Source organism: Juglans microcarpa x Juglans regia, chromosome 5D, assembly GCF_004785595.1.
Source record: "Juglans microcarpa x Juglans regia isolate MS1-56 chromosome 5D, Jm3101_v1.0, whole genome shotgun sequence".
Taxonomy (NCBI): Eukaryota; Viridiplantae; Streptophyta; class Magnoliopsida; order Fagales; family Juglandaceae; genus Juglans; species Juglans microcarpa x Juglans regia.
Window position 1 is genome coordinate 2,841,286 of NC_054602.1, and position 20,187 is coordinate 2,861,472.

General features: G+C 36.6%; 3 protein-coding genes across 9 annotated transcripts; 1 reads left to right on the forward strand and 2 right to left on the reverse strand.

The window, feature by feature from the left end:
* The first annotated feature begins 1,708 nt into the window (after positions 1–1,708).
* Positions 1,709–7,926, forward strand: LOC121264111 (bZIP transcription factor TGA10-like). 5 transcript variants are annotated; one of them, XM_041167167.1, is made up of 11 exons: positions 1,709–2,386; positions 2,528–2,628; positions 3,197–3,288; positions 3,394–3,516; positions 3,675–3,746; positions 3,847–3,906; positions 4,059–4,136; positions 4,219–4,294; positions 4,412–4,683; positions 5,561–5,725; positions 7,582–7,926. In XM_041167167.1, exons 1-11 carry the CDS (start codon positions 2,217–2,219, stop codon positions 7,729–7,731), a joined length of 1,359 nt encoding a protein of 452 aa, XP_041023101.1. In that variant the 5' UTR covers positions 1,709–2,216; the 3' UTR covers positions 7,732–7,926. The 5 variants fall into 5 exon arrangements, with proteins under 5 accessions (XP_041023101.1, XP_041023096.1, XP_041023099.1 ...); XM_041167162.1 differs by having other exon boundaries at positions 1,715–2,386; positions 5,486–5,725; XM_041167165.1 differs by having other exon boundaries at positions 1,715–2,386; positions 3,212–3,288; positions 5,486–5,725.
* Positions 7,927–8,606: 680 nt separating this feature from the next.
* LOC121266040 (protein ABHD18) lies at positions 8,607–15,248 on the reverse strand. 3 transcript variants are annotated; one of them, XM_041169735.1, is made up of 6 exons: positions 14,345–15,248; positions 11,447–11,531; positions 11,165–11,334; positions 10,676–10,950; positions 10,232–10,450; positions 8,607–9,038 (listed from the first exon to the last, which is right to left on the reverse strand). In XM_041169735.1, exons 1-5 carry the CDS (start codon positions 14,718–14,720, stop codon positions 10,274–10,276), a joined length of 1,083 nt encoding a protein of 360 aa, XP_041025669.1. In that variant the 5' UTR covers positions 14,721–15,248; the 3' UTR covers positions 8,607–9,038; positions 10,232–10,273. The 3 variants fall into 3 exon arrangements, with proteins under 3 accessions (XP_041025669.1, XP_041025668.1, XP_041025667.1); XM_041169734.1 differs by lacking the exon at positions 8,607–9,038 and adding an exon at positions 9,933–9,979; XM_041169733.1 differs by lacking the exon at positions 8,607–9,038 and having other exon boundaries at positions 9,933–10,450.
* A 922-nt stretch (positions 15,249–16,170) lies between these two features.
* On the reverse strand, positions 16,171–19,361 carry LOC121264427 (cytochrome P450 93A3-like). The gene is made up of 2 exons (XM_041167586.1): positions 18,317–19,361; positions 16,171–17,132 (listed from the first exon to the last, which is right to left on the reverse strand). Exons 1-2 carry the CDS (start codon positions 19,223–19,225, stop codon positions 16,467–16,469), a joined length of 1,575 nt encoding a protein of 524 aa, XP_041023520.1. The 5' UTR covers positions 19,226–19,361; the 3' UTR covers positions 16,171–16,466.
* Between the last annotated feature and the right edge of the window lie 826 nt (positions 19,362–20,187).

A 20,187-nucleotide genomic window follows, 5' to 3' on the forward strand; every position in this document is an offset into this window, starting at 1 on the left:
CGTGTATATTTTATAATAATATTTTTTTATAAACATAATAATTCTATCATAATATCAATAATATAAATTTACATATGCTATTTTTGTTCCTCAATGACAATTAATATATAATATAATTGAAGGGAATTTCTATAGTGATGGTTTAGCCAATTATGGTCATTGTATACTTCAATCTGGATAAGGTTGTTATAGGCCAGTGGCTTAAGTCACCGATCGATTCCTTGATTTCCAAGTTTGCCTTCACATGAGTTTTATTAATTAATTTGCTCTTTAACACATATATAGCAATTGTAGTTTCTTAAAGTGGTATGCATCATCATGTGTTTGAAGCGTTTCCTGATTTGGTTTGATATTTACTTAGTTTTAGTTTTCACAAGCTCATGTATAGGTCGTTTTATATTCACCATCCCACAGTATCCCACACCTTATAAGAAACACTCGTACACCTTATGAAAAACACCCTTATATCTTATGAAAAGTTATAGGTGTGAGATGTATAATATAAACATTGGCTAATTTGTAACAAAACTTAATATTATATATATCATTTCTTCGAAAATAAACACATGCAACATAATTTATAATATATATCAAAACTTTTTAGTATATTGGAGAATTATTTTGATTGGACCATCAAGTACCCCCGACTTTTAATTAATTCTTCCTCCTACCTTATACTCTCTCTCTCTCTCCCCTCAAATTACTTACGTATGCAGAGAGGATTGAAAGTAGTAATTAAACTGTAAACTGACCTAATTCTCTCCTACCTGAATCAGCACACACGCACCACACATGCATGGAGCAAATCCTAATGATAATCGTGATCCTTTAATTATAATAAGGGTTTCCTGTTGATGCGTAGTTATGAATAGGCCAGACCGTACCCACTCCACACGTGCCATAATATTATTTCTTGAATAGAGTTAATTAATCAACCTCAACGGGCTAGAAAATTTGTTCCATAAGATCATCAAGGCAGTTTTTCAGAGTATTATATACATAAAGAAAAAAAAAAAAAAGAGGACTAAAAAGTACAAATGCCTTGATTAATCATGGTTATTCAATGGTTAAAACTGAGATCTGTCCCTAGGTTTTGGTATAAAATTGCTATATATGTATGTATATATTAAGACATGATCGAGTGGCAATATTTCCTCCGATATCTAGTCCTTTTAGAATTAATCCATAGAACAGAAGAATGGGAAAAACAAGATTCCATCTTAATTAGCCTATTTATTTGTGAGATGTGTTTTCTTGTATATATGTTAATATACTTTGAATGAATTATGAGTAATGCTACATACAGTCGTGAGTGCATAAGCGTTATACAATCGTTTTGAAAAAAAGTGAATCTATTATTAAATTTTTTTTTTTTTTATGTGAGAATTGTATTTATTCACTTTTTTTAAATTGATTGTTGTACACTCACAATTACAATTATAATTTCTCATGAATTATTGATAAAAAAAATAAAGGGAGGAATAGAAAAGAAAACCAAAGAAGCGGCTAATGACTATGTTATTGGATCTACAAGGAGCCGCCGCCCCAGCAGCCCCGGCCCCTACGTGTAAGTTTGCATGAAAGCACGAATAATAAAATCTCATGCCAACGAAGGGACTTTAGTAATTTCGATTTCTTAGAACAACAGGCCGCTTGGACAAGGAAGCCATTGGCCGTTTCCAATAGACCGCCCAAGATTGTTTTTCTCAGTCGAAAAGGACGTTGTTTCTCCCTGGTCTTCTGTGGTTTCTGATCTCCTGAGAGAGAGAGAGAGAGAGAGAGAGAGAGAGAGAGAGAGAGAGTTGAATAACACATATCTTATTCTTTAGAACCGCTTTATCTGAAAATCTGGTTTTCAGAAAGTCGTCTGCTTCTGTGTGAAAGAGAGAGAGAGAGAGAGATTAGGGGGAGCAAAAATTTAATACCATTATCTTTTGTTTGTTTGTATTCAATTCAATTCCTTCTTTTCCTCTCTCTCTTTTCCTGCATCTTCCAGTCGAGCTAGCTCCCTCCACTATCCATAATCCATAACCGACTCTCCCTTCCTCTCACAATTTAATTGCTCAGATCTAAATCTTGCTCGGTAATGAAGGTGAGGAAATGGCCATCGGAGGAAAAAGTGGGTGGTGGTTTAATCATTAATGCACGGGGTTTACAGGAACTCTTGAAGTAGGCGAAGATCAAGAGCAAAAAACCAAGCTTTAGGGACTCCTTCCATGGCTTCAAATATTAAGGCCACCAGTCACCAGACCCAAGTACAACAACTACAACACCACCATAGGCAACAACATCAACCACAGCATCAGCATCAAATACAAGATCATCATCAGTTTCCTTATGGGATGATGCAACCATCTTCATCATCCTCCTTTCCTGAAAACTTCATGTAATTTTAGAATAAGAATAAAAGCAAATTAAGCCAAGAGTTCCCCTTTATCTTTATTTTCTTTCATCACCCCATAGTGCTCATGTTTTAACTCCTATTTTGATTTTTTTTTCTTTTTTTTCCCTTTAAAATTTGTATCGGCAGAAGCAAAGATTCCGGAGCTTATGATTTAGGAGAATTGGATCAAGCCCTTTTTCTTTACCTGGATGAACAAGACCCCTCTACTCTCCAAGACCAAAGACGTGAGCTCTCTCTCCCCCCTCTTCAAATTAGAAGGAATTCTTGTTTAATGCGAATCTGCTGGGGAGATTGTTTTGGGAGATTGTTTTGGGAAACAGCTGTTTGGGTCACAGGAAAAGCATGCCCAACAGATTGAAATATCGTCTCAGTACTTTCTTTGACCCAATTTTTGCAGAAAGCAAAAAAGAAGAAATACTTTCATCCCTCTCTCTCTCGTATTTTCTTTGTTTCTTGTTGTACGGAGCTTGGACCATGACTTGTAACAAACCCGCTGATGATCTGCATGTATTCGTTGCGAATCCACATGTGTACTGAAAAGGGGTACGCAGTTGGTAATTGGGTTTTCGGTGCCTTCTTCTATTTCTTTCCTCTATTTTGATGGTACAAAGCCACAAATGCATGCATGGCGATCCCAAAGACTTTCTTCCATTTATATAGCGAGCTCATATATACCTTCATGATGCCTTGTCTCCCTTTCCCCTGATCACTTGGGTCCTCCTTAATTTAGTCATTATGCCACTTTTAAAATTGACGTATATATCTTCTCTAACAAGAGTTAATTGATGTCAGGATTTATTTCTGCAGAGAACCATGGAATGAGGCCTCCAACTCTGAACATTTTTCCATCTCAGCCTATGCACGTAGAGCCACCATCAACAAAAGTATGTTAGCCTAATCCTTAATTTGTACACTTATTTTAACTTACTGAGACGTTGATCAAGCATAATTTTAAATCATTGGCTGTGGGGTTTGTTTGTATTTGGTAGGCAAGTACGGGGTTGGTTTCTCTAGCAACGAGTGGTTCCAAGAGACCATCGGAACCGTTGATGGAGTTGGCCAACGCACGCAATGACGCTCCCTCGGGGCATGAACCTGCCAAAGCGATGAAGGTATAGTCTTCATGTTATTAATTAATATAACCAAAGTCTAATAATTAACCCAAGAATAATATATTGTCCGTAGCCTTCTAGCAACTGAGATTCTGAACTACATGCAATTTTTTTATTTTAATGATCTGATTTTGTTAGTCTTGAATGTCGCATGGCAGCTGCGTGAAGGTAGCCGCAAAGGTCCAACATCAAGTTCAGAGCAGGAAGGACCCAAAACACCAGATCCAAAGGTAATTATTTGGTTCATTTCTCACTTTAGTTTAAAACTCTCGTAATTTGCTTGTCGGACAGTGTCGAACGAGTTTTACACATGTTATTATTTCTAAGCAGACTCTGAGAAGACTTGCTCAAAATAGAGAGGCGGCTAGGAAAAGCAGGCTTAGAAAAAAGGTATTTATAAATCCCCATGAAATTATAACCAGCAGTACTACTCCACAACTGTTATGTTTTTAGCATTTGAGACAACAGTAGTACTTCTAAGCATTGTTTTTAAACAATATAAATTATGAGCTCCAAACTTTTTTTTTTTTCAAATATTACAGGCATATGTTCAGCAGTTAGAATCAAGTAGGATTAAGCTCACTCAGCTAGAACAAGAACTACAACGAGCTAGGGCTCAAGTAAGGACTCTCTTTTCTTTGAGCTATTCTTGCTGCTAGATCATACCATGTAATATTTACCCAATAACTGGGTTTCGCCCAGGGCATATTTTTTGGTGGAGAATCTCTTTTAGGCGGAGAGCAGGGATTTCCACTTGCTGTTAGCAACATTAGCTCAGGTATGATTTTTTTTTTTTTCAAAAAAAAAAAAAAAAAAAAAAAAAAAAAAACTACCTGATCAAGAGTTTATATATCATTTTCGTTTCATGATCTAACCATTTTATTTTATTTTCTAGATGCTGCTGTCTTCGACATGGAGTATGCTAGGTGGCTCGAGGAACATCATCGAATCACGTGTGAGCTCCGAGCTGCAGTACAGGAGCATTTGCCAGAGAATGACCTTCGGCTCTTTGTCGACAATTTCTTAGCACATTTTGACGAGGCAATGAACCTCAAAAGCATGGTTGCCAAAACCGACGTATTCCATCTTGTCTCCGGTATGTGGAAGACTCCGGCGGAACGATGCTATCTATGGATTGGTGGATTCAAGCCATCTGAGCTCATCAAGGTACAACAGCCCAATGCCGCTTTTACAGTAATTAATGAAAAATTAGTAAAAATATGTAAGCAGGAAAGGAAATAAAACACTAGATCATATGACAAAAAGATGACAAAGAGAATGATCAGGCAAGTCCCTAAGCATGAATATTTAGGTAAGTAACTAACAGTACTAGTAGATTTATTCAGGGTTTAATATTCAGGTTCTATAATTATCAACAAAACTAACGCTGCTGGATTTCTTAAAACAAATCCCATTCTTGTTAGATGTAATCGTTGGAAATATATAATTCGATCGTTTAAATGGAAACTGATGAGGAAGGGATATGATGAGAGACTAAGTACTTCTGTAGCACGAAGGTGTAAAACGATGTTAAATGCACTGTCCAACTAGTCGGTGGCACTGTCAATTAAGGAAGGTATTGCATAATGAATAAGGATCAGGGACTGACGAAAGTTATCGAGAAGGTTTCTACTATAGGGAGGAGTTAGATGTCGTTCCAATAAAGCGATATATGTACGTTAACACAATTTCTGGTTTGGGACTGTCTTATATTTATTTCACATCGATGGGAAAAAAGGTTTCAACCCCATGCTCATGATCATCGCTGTCCTTAATTGGTTTCTAGTATATAAATAACCCCTTGTTCGAACACGAAATAAATCTTAGCCAAGAAAAGAATATTTTCCATGATGAAAATGAATGGACATTATTGTTTTACATGTTTTCATACTTTCACAACCATTAATATTGCCTCTAATAGGTTTTACTGAGACATCAAAAGTCTTACTTTGATGTGTGTACGTGCTAGATTATATTGAATCAAATTGAGCCATTAACGGAGCAACAAATAATGGGTATATGTGGGCTGCAACAATCTACACAGGAGGCTGAAGATGCTCTATCTCAAGGGCTTGAAGCTCTCAACCAGTCACTCGTAGATACCATAACCTCCGACTCATTGAGCAGCCCTCCCAACATGGCAAACTACATGGGTCAGATGGCTATAGCCATGAACAAGCTCTCGACTGTTGAAGGCTTTGTTAGACAGGTACGTTTCTTATCATCTCACCCATAACTCAAAGTTTGTACTCACTCTCTCTCTCTCTCTCTCTCTCTCTCTCTCTCTCTCCTCGTCGATTATTAAGGTTTCATCCCTGCCTAAACTCTAAATCACCGGTGGTCCCCCGGCAACATCGGTTTTCTGACTAAAGTTAGGTTTGGGGAACCAGATTAAATATACTCATCATGTTTAGGCTGGAAAACCTACCCCAGCATAAGAACTACTCCCTGTACTCTTGCGTCCATGAGGTGGCTGGTGTTTATATACATACATGGAAACTATTCATAAGACTACATGCATGCCCACCTCTCGTGAAATGTTTCGGGAACTTAACTACTCGAAAGGGAGATACTTTAGGCAGCCTACACCCGTCCTGTTGGCCATAGCCCATGTCAATATTGTTAGGACCATTAATGTGTCTCCTAATTAACTCAATAAATAGTGGGTATTATGAGTAACGTCGTATATATGCCTATATATATATATATTAATAGTATATATATATATATATGTGAATACAATTAATGTTTCCTAAGTTGAAAGTGAAATGTTTCCAAATTCAATATGTGTTGTGTAAAGAATTTATTCTCCCTGATTTCAAAATATAAAAACATGACCAAAAACCTGGCATCAAGAGCACGTGGCACTCCTGCATGCATGAAGGTGGTCCCTACAGATGTATAAATCCATACAGCTTCCATGCCAGCAGATCATGAATCGAGTTCGTAGCACCAATTGATCTGCATGACGTCATGGTCGTAACCGTTTGACTTAACGACATGCATGATGCACGTAGGCCCTTAATTTACCATAACCTGTTTTTTTGACTAACAACTCTTACGTATAGACTTATGTATGTGTGTGTGTCTATATATATATATATATATATATATGAGTATTGTTACGTATAGTCGTGGAGTACGTAAGCGTCGTGCAGTCATTTTAAAAAAATATTAGAATCTACTATTAAAAAATTAATTTCTTTTTCATGTAGATCCTGTATTTATTTATTTTTTTAAAATGATTGCGTGGCGTTTGCACACTCACGATTACAAATATCATTTCTCATATATATATATATATAAAAGCCAAATATATATATATATATATATATATATATGTACGCGCGCGCATGTGTGTGTGAACACATGATTGATCTTATTGTTCGTGGTATTAGGAATGGGTGGGCCTGAGCTAGGTTGGATTATTAAAGCATGCTTAAGCGCGGTTAAACCTTTGAAAATTAAGACCCAAATTTGGAAAAAACGACACGAGTTTGGATGGCATGGTAGAAATAATAATACGTTGAAGTGGAAATTTCGGCATGATATATATTGACCGAGGAATCCATAGGAATTGACAGTGAATTCATCAAAATTATGATCATTATCAGCAAATTATTCAAACCTCCTAGCTAGCTAGCTAGCTAGGTGCGTGTGACCTTTTAGACTTTTGTTGACCTTTCAATATGTGCCACATGTTGACTTATAGAGCTATATATCTCCTCAAACACCATACTGTCACCTTTTGAATTATGACCTAGCTATTATAGATCAGAAAGACCCTGTGCATTTGCTGCATTAATATTCACTGATGCAAAGTCGAGCTCGTGTTAAAAAAAAAAAAAAAATGTCTAGCTATCTCGCGCGTGTTTCTTAATTTGTACTAAAATATATCTCTGTCTACATTTATCAATCATTTACCAAGATAGATAGCCTTTATATATTCTTCCCTTAAAGTCAAGTTATGATACTTCCTTCTTTTATTCTTTTTTCGATAGCCATGTTTTCTATGCAATGTTATTATTTTGCAAAAATAAAAATAAAAAATAAAAAAACTTACAGGCTGACAATTTGAGGCACCAGACCATTCATCGGCTACATCAATTTCTGACAACACGTCAAGCTGCAAGGTGTTTTCTGGCAATTGCGGAGTACTTCCATCGTCTCCGAGCTCTTAGCTCCCTCTGGCTAGCACGCCCTCGACAGGAATGATAGATAGACAGAAAGAAATAAAGAAAAAAAAAAAAAAAAAAAGAACCCTAGACCCACATCATATCTTTATTATATCTAGCTCCCTTAATGGTACTCTTAATGCAGCTTTCTTTTGTCTCCATTTTCCCCTAATATAGAGATGTATAGAACCATTATACATAGACAATTTTAAATCTGAAGCAGTAGAATTCTCTCGCGTTTTGTCTTCTTGAATAAAGAATTCTTACAGCAGAATTAATTATTTCCGCTGCCATTTTTGACTGGGAAATAAAGTAAATGAAGAAGATGAAAGAAGACAAGCAGACGAACTGGAAGAAAATATATATATATTTTTTTATTTTGGTGTTTGATTATAATTTAATTTGGTTTTAATTTAAAGCCGAAGCTGGGTGTCAAAAGTTTTAAACCGAAACGCCCATTCGGCCTTCGGGTTGTTGCATGCATGCAGCATGCTGATCATGAGACAGCCGTCGTTTGAAACTGATAAACAGGCTTTGGATCAAACCGGCTTCTCTTTCTGGCCCAAACGATATACGCAAGGCCACATAAAAAGCATCTTATGCATCGGCTGTACGTGTCCAATGAAAAACACGCGTCTTTTCAGGATGGCCCAAACGACAGAACGAGAGAAATTTTGGGTCTATTCTTCCCCCACCATATTCTTTTCTCTGCCCACTCCAAGTTCAGCGATTCGGAAGACAAGAAATATGCATTTTTTTTTTTTTTTTGTAGCATGGAAAATATTCATAAATAAACTAACAAATTACAGGATACAAGTTCTAATGGGGTAGGAGTCCTTATAGTCTTTTCAAAGCCAACAAATATATCACAAAAAAAAAAAAAAAAAAAACGATCTAGAGTCAAAAGTTTAGCTTCTACCTATTTTCCATTAGGAGAGACCGCTTCAAGCAGTTTTAAAATAGTCTGATAAACAGACTATAAAACTCCAACTCAGTTGCGGAAAGGGTTGTGTACTGCATCTTGTTCGTCTGGACTAGTTGGAAGAGACTTTCACGCCCACTTTCATTTGATCCTTGGTTAGAGAAGGCGGGAATATAGAGTAACAACCGAAAACACTGTCAAGTCGCCGGTGAAGGGCCGTCATTGGCGACGGCGGCGCGTTCAGGACATGAGCCACACTTGGAGTGGAATGGTAAATCGAATCTAGAAGATTCGATTCCTCTGATCCCAATAGTGCCGCTTGTGGTAACAGAAAGTTCTATAAGGCGTAGCATCTCACATGCCACGGCATAAACCACGCGTGAGACATGGTTTATGTTTGTATTTAACCAAGTTGATAACGTTTCCTAAGCAGGAATATTATTATGTACCACCTCCATGAAATTAGTACATCACTTATAAAAGCATATTTATATATAGATTTATTAAGAAGAGGATGAGACAACTATAAAAGCATATTTATACTATTAAAATTAATATCTAATGATAGAAATAAATAGTGTGAAAAACACAGATCTCAGTTGCACCCAAAACAAATTTATTAAAAAAAAAAAAAAGGCAAAAAAGATATCAGGGGATGTTTTATAGACATGCCACTTTGATGTATACTACTTAAACGACATTCCTTTGTTTCCAAAACGACAGGCCGTTCTCAATGATGCAAAGCAGCGATGGTGGATTTGACGAATGCCGTTTTGCAATTGTATTCCCCGTCCTTTTGCTAAATACAATGTCAATGAAGATGCAATAACTCCATAACAAAAATAAATTCGTTTGTCTCAGAGACAACCGGAGCTGTCAGCCAAGGAGACGACTTCTACGGTGAACATATTATTTTCTTTTCTAAAATTGACTCAACCGTATCTCAAGTTTCTACCTTCCAAAACTTTCCAAAGAAAAAATGAGAAGAAAGAATCGATGCGATTAAGCCTCATTTGTTTTCAAAAAACATCTCATCTCATCATTACAATTTTTTTAAATTACTATACAAAATAAAATAAATAATTCAACTTTTTCAAATCTCAAAACAAAAATAATATTAAAAATATATTCTAATAATATTTTATTCAACTTTTTAATTTTAATCTCATCTCATCTTATTTCATCTCTGAAAACAAACGAGCATTTGGTAACAAGAAATTTCTGTTTTCATGCCACCACCAAATCTGTGATCGATGAATTGCATAATGCCTAAATATTGGAAACCTCACTCTCTCTCAATGCTTTCATGCGTGCACAAGGAAACTGAACACTTCATCAATTAAACCTCCTGGTCCGGCACCTAATGCTGCCAACATCACACATCCACACTTTACCAAACCAAAATCGAAAAGAACTTTCACTGATCACATTTTTTTTTTCCCTTAATTTCAATAGTCACTCACATTTTTCCTAAAACTGGTGATGTTTGTCAGATGATAGTACATAATGAAATAAATGGTAATCCACAAAACAACCCAACTCTATCATTTGGGGGGTTGTTCACAGGAATCAGCTATGATTCATTTTATAGGTTCAATGAGGAGAAGAAGATTATTACCAAGAGAATAAATGCAGTCTCTTCTTCCATGCAATGCCACTGTCATGATGGGGACTCCTTCCATTCTAATCTGTTAAGCCCGTCAACGATTGCCTTGCGGAACTCACCATTATGAAGAAGGAAGGACGAGACATGCCCACCAGTGACCCATCTCACTTCTGAACCTGTCCAAGCTTTTTGAAGCTCTAGCACTGAGTGTTTTGGGATATACCCATCATCCTGAAGCGTGATTGCAGTTTAAGAACAGAGTTAGCAAAGTAAAATCAAGAAAATAGTACTAATAAGGGGGGTGACTGCCAACTCCTTGTTGACCATAACTAGGGAAAGAAACCACAACTATAAAACTAAGTTAAAACAAATAGGCATAGAAAATATAATACTATAATGCCGAAAAATTCTCCTAAATCAAGTCTTTGGAAGGCGATACTGAGATCTGGTACTTACTGTGGCAGCAACAAATATTACAGCATCGGGATTTTTGGGAATTGGGAAGCGTGTGACATCTGTGAGAGACAGTACATTTCGCATTCGTTCTCTCACCTCCTCGAGAGTCATTGCAGCCTTGTGCGCAGCAAGATCCTCTCTCAGAGCCTCCCATGCAGTGCCATGCTTTAATATTCCTTCACAGAATGCCACAACAGCAGAGTGTGGTGAGAGAAAAGGAAGGGTTGCAACAGGTGTAGGGTGAAGTGATCCAACCATTGCAGCATGCACTCCTCCTGGATTCCATAAAAATCAAAGTTTGAGCAAAACGAGACTTATGTTAAGGTTGGAAATTTTCTGATATTTTTCCCACTGAACATATTTGTTTGTTAAAAGCCATCTAATTCAAATTTCAAAAAGAAAAATCTAACGCACAGAAGATAGAAGCTCATAGCTAAATCACATCCAGTTAGCTTTAATCTCTAGCAAGGGATTCCATTTCAGTCTTACCCATACTGAGTCCACAAATACCCATCTTGCCAAACCCTGCCTCAGAGTCTAACCAATATAAGAGACTACGGGCCTCTTCAATGGTCGCTCTTCCTAATAAAAGCAGGTCACTAACGCACAAAAGTTTTGCACCATACTGCAGCGTGGGACGTCTTTGTCCATAGAAAGGGCTGTAATACATATGCTTCAGGAATCAAAAGCTCATATTTAAATGAATTAATAAAAAAAATGACGTCTTTCAATTTCTAGGATTAGTTGACTGTATGCAGAATTGGCTTTTACCTCTCAAGCACCATGGTTGCAATGTTTTCCTTCAGCAACGGTCCACCAAGGCGCAATCTCCGCTCAAAGGTATGGTCTCCAGTACCTGCAAAAAGAGGCTCCAAGTGGTAGTCCAGATGGCTAAGTACCAAATGTCAAATAGACCACTGGGAGGAGGTTTTACCAATGGTATATCTGAAAGTTACACAAATATTAATAAATTATTATGGGAAGTATCACAAACAAGAAAACAATAAGAGTTCTGCTACATACAGGCAGAAATTGTGCCTGTATGTGCACCCCGCTGACGTGTCGGTATCTTATTTTATTAAAAAAAAAAAGAGAGAGGATGGACGGATGGAGGAGGAAGAAAGGGAAAACTCCATACTTTTCGTTCCTTGTAGAACTTTTTCCATTGGAATAGTGGTTTCCAAGTCTAGAGAGTAGAGATCTCTCAAAAAATGCTTGAAAGTCAAATCCCTCTCAAAATGAGACTTAATAGCTGCAAAACTCATTTGTACAAAATACAATGGAGTTAAGGGGGCACCTATCATGGTTGCCCATTTCTGCATCCAAAGAGTCTCTCTCCCACGTTGATCCATCTTCTACCGGGAATATCACCTTTTTGTTTATTAATTTTTGACATCCATGATCCATCTTCCACACAAAGCTCTAGCTGCAATGGTTGAATGGAATCTCCATCTGACCAGAGAGAGAGATTTGAGATCTCAAAGTCAGAGACACCCATCACTTCAATCATTAAGGAAAGTGAACCCAGATGAGAGCCAAAACTGAATTATCGTCACCACCAAAACAAAGAAATTTAAAAGAACGGAGAATTTAAAGGTAGAGTAGGGTAAATGATACTGGGATGCTGAAGCTTTGCATCATTCTCTTTCAATTTCAACCTCTATTTTCAGACGGATAACATGGCGAAAGCAACAGCAACATTAAGAACCCTCCTCCAGCAAAGGAGATTCAGAGCTCAAAAAAATCTAACCCAAAAACCATTAAAAAGGAGAAAAATTATGTACAAGTATATGGCTTTCTCTTCTTCTTCCTCCTTGGACGCCAAAAAAAGCCTGAACTGGGGATTTTGTCCAAACCCAATATGAGAAGGGGGCTTAGGGTTGATGTCGAAGGAGGGAATGGAGGCCGAACTGAACTTGGGAAATTTGTTTCTTTCCTATGCGCACTGTTTCAGCTCAACACCAAAAGAACCTTTTTATTAAACACAGTGGAAGTCATGCGCGAGGCCTTCACCACTTGCGCCTGTGTTTAGACTTTTTCAAACAATAATATTTCTAGAACCAATTTTGGTGTCACAACAATCTCTCAATTAATACAAAATGTAGATATGATATATCTGTCTGTAATTAATGTATCACGGGATCTTTCACAACCATGATGGAATACATATGCTTGAATGAAAAAATATTTTCTTTTCCTTTTGGAATTAACAGTACTAATTACGACATAAAATTTTTTCAAAAAAAAGTAAATAACTACACTCCTTTCAAACTGCCAAGGGGCAAAAACTCATACTTAATCTGAATGCAAAATATGTTCTAACATGACATTTGAAAAAATGAGCAAATCCGTAGCAATATCATACATTCAACCTCCTAAAGAAAATAAAACTAATTTAATTATTGTTTCCTGTATGTAGTTACCAGTTTATCCTTAAAATTCATCGAGGAAATTTCATGTTGGATGATCCCTGCCCTCTGCCCAACAGAGGAAACTAGTTAGAAAGGAAACCAAAACAGTGATTTTTACTTTTTAAAAAGGGGGAAATTATTTCAAAACTCAAATTCCCAGCTATTGATTGCCAATCCAACCTGTCCAACTAACCTTGTAACCTTAAAGCGTAGCTAATGAAACAAAGAAAGTCAACTAATCCCCCCCCCCCCCCCCCCCCCCTCCCCTTTTACTTCAAATAGACTTGGGTTTTTCTCTTTAAAAATCCATTTGTAGGGGAAAACATATTAAAGAAATGCAATCGATCTAAAGCAGCTATCAACGGTTCAGGCCACAAATTTTTTTTTTTTTTTTATAAGAGATAAATATTATATATATGAATGAAATAGGCTTCGCTCATGTACACAGGAAGTATACAGAAAGACACCTAAATACATTCTAAGAGTGATAAATTAAAGACAAGAAATCATAAACATTATCCCCATGCAATACAATAGCTGTAAACCAACACATTAGGTGTGTAACAGAAAAGTCTTCAACTCGGCCAATGTGCGTTCCTTATCTTCAAAGCAGTACACATTCCTTTCCGTCCAAATACACCACATGATGCACAATGAAAACATCTTCCATACCGCTGCCACTTGATAACTTCCATGTATCTTTCTCCAACAACCCAACAAATCCACAACCCTCATGGGCATAACCCAAGCAACATCAACCCTTTGGAAGATCTCATCCCACAACACCCTTGTTACCTCACAGTGAAGTAAGAGATGGTCCACAGATTCTCCATTCTTTTTACACAAGTAACACCAATCCATCACTACACATCCTCTCTTCCTCAAGTTGTCCGTGATCAGCCTTTCCACAAATTTTAGAACGCTCATAGTCAAAGTAATTTTTAGTTTAGGCAGCGCTTATTAAATAAAAGGATAAATTATTTTTTGTTTAGGGAAATGATCAAGAGACAAACAAATACCAGATGAATTATCTGGTAAAACAATGTAAAATCAAATATTGAACGGAAAATCCTACCATGAAATTATGAATCATACACAGTCAAACAATTAATGATATTACCACTATTAAATTCTTTGTGGCAAATTGGAAAATCAGAAACTAAATAGCTAAATCTGTACCAACACCGTAAAACTAACCTAACGTTCAATCTCGACGAGATAAGAATGACAAGCAAATACATCCAAAATTCCCAGTTACCTGCGAGATGAACCACGCAAGCCATTTTCTGTGGCGGAACGAATTTCGGCGCAAGGAAAGCAACCCTAGCATTGTGGCACTCGGGAGGCAATGCACTTAGTAACTGCTCATCACAAGGGGTCCTAAATACTCCTTCTCGCAAACGAGCAGTCTTGGTCTCCCAAACCGTTTTCCAAATGGGTTTCACCAAAATGGGAGGCCAATTCTCGCCTTCCACCTCCGGGAACAACTGTTTGATCATTCTCTCCAGCAAGTCAAGCTTTGTGCCGCCCCATCCTCTCGAGAAGAATGGTGGGCTTATCTTTGTTCTGTACATTAATGCACCATATATATGGTCCAAAACATAATGGAGCGTTCCAATATTAACTGTGACCATTCTGAGAGGACCCAAAAACTCAAATTTGGTCACTTTTTCAAGGAATCTAGAAATATTATTCACAACACCAGTTAATTGGAGACAAATTCGGGTTAATCTCTTTCCAAACGTAAAAAAAAAATCTACAAAGAAACCATAACCCAGTATTCAGAATTCAATGGAAAAACCACTTTTTGAAACATTCTCATCCATTATTGAATCCAGATGATCGAATCGCGGAAGAATTTCAAAAAACCATGTGAAAGTAAACCAAAAGAAAAAGTTGTTGAGATCTGATGAATCACAGAATGAATGAGCGAATGGAAGCAAAAGAACCGAGAAGATTTATGATTCACTACCAGTATGCCCCCAAGAAAACAAGAATATAGAGAAAATATATCGACGATAAAATGGACCAGACCCAGAAAGGATAAACGAGGGATCGAGAGAGAGAGAGGGAGAGAGAGAGGGAGGAAAGAGAGCCTTACGAATAAAATACGCAGAAAACTGTGGGCGGGTAGGAGAATGGTGATTAGCGACACGCTGGAATTAGGTCCCAGGTACCATATCCACCATTTTTTCAATTTTTATATTGAAAAATTTTCCACATCATCAGCTTCCTACCATATTACCAAACGTAATCTTTTAGATTTTTTTTAATTTTTTCGGTGTATATTTATTAACTTCAAACTGTAAAAAAAAAAAAGTTTTAACAATATCATATATCAATGCATTATGATCAATATAGATAGTATGGTTTCAAAAAAAAAAAAAATAGATAGTAATACTATGATGAGACTCTAATCTTAAATATTTCTCATAATTTACTTGTCATTTCAGATTGTATCTCAATTAAATATCAAATACACTCATAAGGTTCTTCAGATATAAATTTCTAAAAAATATTATATTGATGTTTAGAAATAAAATGTTTATATAATATAATTTAATTTAAAAAATAAAATATTAGAAAATCGTGGTTATCAAGAAATCCGATAACGGCGAGTAGGCGGGATGGAGATTCGGTACGTACCGTTCACAGAAGTTGTGTTATCATAATCATTTAAACAAAATTAGTACTAGTTACATAATAACGAATCTATAGTGCTGATGATAGACAGATTTTTTTTTTTTTTTCAAATGGGATTGCTCCTCTAATTTAGGCTGCTTTAGATAGGGAAGTGATCATGAATAGTAATAAAAAAATAAATAATAAAATAATTAATAGTACTGAATATTCTGAGAATACTCAAATGGAACCGCCATAAATTTGTCGCGTGTTCTTCAAGTATGTAAAAATCATATATTTTTTAAAAAATGTAATTTGAAAATGAGTAACGATACAAACTAAAATTTTATTTCACTTTTATCTTTCTATTTAAGGTGCGCGCAATTACAATTACTTCATGTCAAAGTATAGGAGTTAAGAGGGGAGTTGACAATTGCATCACAGGAAGCATATTCTGGCTGGATAGAAATTTATTCTTTTTGGAGGCCTCACAATCACTCTTCTGGTATATGCTTGGGGGATAAAAGAAAAAGAAAGAAAGAAAGAAAGCAATGGTGAACAAAACAATTAGTAGTGGCTGGATGGTCTTTGACGACACAAGCGGGTCTCCTAAATATACATCACATAGAGAGGGAAAAGAAAGAGCTGGTAGAGTGGGATTCGCAGTATGCCCAGTGTCCGTGCATCTTGGCCCATAAGATTAAGCAGTGAGGAAAAACCGGACTAGTCTCTAATATCACTTGCTTTCGTTGTACTCTTTATTGCTGAATCTTGGTGCTCGACGAGATGGATGGAAATGTATCGAGCCTAGCCATTGGGACACAGACTAAGGGGTGGGCCCTTGGAAGAGTTATCCCAGGTCCCTCTTCCATTTCAACAGTTCCATCCCCTCCAGGAACTTTCCATTCAAAGCACTGAATCAGAGTAGCCAAGGTTGTCTGAACAACCTGAAGAGCGAGTGATGTTCCAGGGCACCCTCTTCTTCCACTCCCAAATGGCAGTAGATGAAAATGTTGTCCTCTAACATCCAATTGGCTCTTTCCAGCACTCCCCTCTGATTGGCTAACAAACCTCTCTGGTCGGAACTCCAGAGGGCTTTCCCAGTGCTTGGGGTCTCTGCCGATAGCCCACACATTCACAAACAATCTAGTCTTTGCTGGAATCTCGTAACCTCCAATGGTGCAGGGTTGAGATGACTCTCTCAGGATTATTGGGCCGGTCGGGTGAAGCCTTAGTGTCTCTTTTACTATAGCCTGGAGGTAAGGAAGGTTCACAATATCTGATTCTTCTACTAGTCTGCTCTTTGCAATTACAGAATCGATCTCTCGTCTTGCTTTCTCCATCATAGTTGGGTGGTTGATTAGCTCTGCCAGTGCCCATTCTGTAGTGATTGCAGATGTGTCTGTACCAGCAGCAAATATATCCTGTTACACTCACAAGTTAGGCTACGTTTACGATTTAAATTAAGTTGAAATGATAAAATATTATTAAAATATTATAATTATTTTAAAATTTTAAAATATTAAATTATTAATTATATTTTATATTAAAATTTAAAAAAATTATAATAATGAATTGAGATCATCTTAATTTCTTTGCTGTTAATTTTTCAACAACCCCAGTCACATGCTGGTGCCTAGTAATGGATATAATGTGCACGAGTTTGACCATGGATCCGTGCAGAGAAAGTCAGAGAACTTCAAATTACATGTAACGTTGAACAAGTCATACCTAAAAAGTATACCCGAGTACTCAACCATCGAGGCCGGCAACCCTAATTGTCAATTCCGTCTTTATTAAATAACTAGTCACTCTCGAATGATAATATTTCGTAGCTCCGAAGGAAAAGTTAGGGCTGTTGTAAATGTTGAGAATGATAACACATTGATTGTAAATAAGATTTTGGATATATTTATAAGAAATGAATAATTTTTTTTTTTATATAATTGATTTAATGAGATAACTTAGACCTATAAATTTTTTGTAATATCAGAACCTGCTATAGGATGAATGTAAGCTCACACTATTTATTTTATGATAAAGACAAAATAAAAATAATGAGATGCACGTGATAGAAGATGTTAAAGAATAATCTCATATTATCTGTGGACCTTAGGTATGCTTATAAATAATAAATAATCTTATCTTATAAAATCGATTTTATGAAATGAGTTAAGAAAATAAATTTTTACGACAAACGGATCAAGATTTTTGCATCTATCTATGATCATTCGAAGACTCGTATATTTCAGCATTAATTTGATACTTGTAGTTCTTTTAGCAGATTAAACAGTGAGTAGCAAAAACTGTCAGTCAATGAAACGTGTCTTCACGTTCCGAGCTGGGCTTCGTTTAAAAAGTAAATCCATTTTAACTTATTTCAACTAATCATTATAATTTTTTTAAATTTTAATACAAAATATAATAAATAATTCAATTTTTTAAAATTTTAAAATAATAATAATAATAATAAATAATATTCTAACAATATTTTATCATCTCAACTCAATTCAATTCAATTTAACATACAAACTAACTCTTAGATATTAGCAAATGAGCAAGAAATATTTATTAGTGAAATAGCGAGCGCTGTGTCAAAACTCAATACCAGGATAAAGGCCTTTATGTTTTCTCTGGTCAATCTCATCTCTGCACTCTGGTCTTCAGAAATATCGAGTAGAATATCGAGTAAATCCTTCACCGCGTAAGCTCCATCTCTTTCTTTCTCCTTCTTCCTTGCCTCTTCGTGCTCCTGTAGAATCCTTTCCATCATGCTGTCAAACCTGTCGTGAACTTCCTTGAGCCTTTTCCCAAGTCCCTGCAGATCTAAATTCTTACAAAACCAGATAAAATCTGACAAGTTGAACTTCCCTGTGAGCTCAGCAATAGCTTTCACCAACTTTGACACATCATCCGCCTCGTGTTCATTTTCAGAACACCTTTCGCTCATGGACATTCTTGAAATGACATTATTTGTCACCCGCATAAGCTGTCCTCCAACATCAACAGCCTCGCCTGCTTCAGCCTTGTTTAGCAAAAATTGCACGAACCTAGTTATCTCTTCACGCCTAACTGGGAGGAGCTGATCTAGGGTCCGGCCACCAAGAAGTTCGGACACGCAGAGTTTCTTCATGAATTTCCAGTAAGGTCCATACGGTGCAAAAGAAAAACCAGAGGAGCCGTAGGTAAGGTAGTCAACTGCAGCCGTTTGGGGCCGGTTAGAGAAAGAAGTCTCATGAGTTTTGAGGAACTCTTTTGCCATTTCTGGAGAGGAAGCAACTACACAAGGGACGGAGCCTAGGAAGAGGTGGATCAAGGGTCCATAGCGATTTGAGAGCTTGTGAAGAGCTTGGTGAGGTAATGGGGCAAGAAGGTGGAGGTGACCAATGATTGGCAAGGCCATTGGGCTCGGTGGAAGACGTGCCTTGGTCTTGAATCTGGTGAATATCGATCGGACCAGGATGGTGGAGACTAGCCATATGAGGAATAGTACGAGGTAGCTTTGCAAATCAGCCATGGTTGAATCTTGGGAAGATCACGTTGGTTTCATGGGTTGATTTAAAGGGGAAGCAAATTTTCTCTTAACATGTGAGATAGCCTACGGAGGGATAAAGCCAGCAGGGGATTGCATCTTAATTTATTTTAATCTTAAAATTTGTCCTAACTTGTTTGTATGCTAATAGTCAAAGCCAGCAATTTTTCATTTTTCGTCTTGATTCCATCGACTCATCATTCCGAATTTTAAAGCAAGCATTTGGTATGAATCTTCTTGGTACAAAGGGATCGACCGGGTCAATTTTGAAATGGGACCCTTCCAATAAGAACATTTTTAGTTGTGATGATACAAATTCAATTGTCTGAATGTGCTTGAGTCCTCAAATTTTGAAATGGGACCCTTCCATCACAAGACACAGTCATCGTACATAATACGCTAATTTATTAGCGACAAGGGACGCCTCATGCTCAGGAACAAGCATTCCAGCTCCTGTAATCAGCAGACAATCGGAACAGAGAACGTTTGTCAAAAATATAGGAGAAACTATAGCTTCGAATAGATTATCACAAGCTAGCATAAAACTTAAAAATTTCGGTAGAAATCTTCTGTGAGCATAGTGTTTTCCGAGTTTTCCTGCCACACTTCTTCCTAATGAATGTCCAGTAAAATAAAATAATCAAATCTCACGTTCTTGTTGTACTCTTTCAAGCTTTGTCATTCAGAGAACTACCACCTCAACTGACCATTAATAATGACAGCATTGAAAGTCATCTTTAAAATTTGATAAAAAATATATTTTTTTCATAATTTCAAAACCTCCACATTCATAACCTCATGTTAAATTAGTTATTAGATTCATCAAAATAATAATATAATATTATTTTTTTAATAATATTATTATATTTTCAAATTTTATAATTTTATTATCTAAAGAAAACCCAACAATTAATAATCAAAGATTAAACGAAACGTATACCAGACAA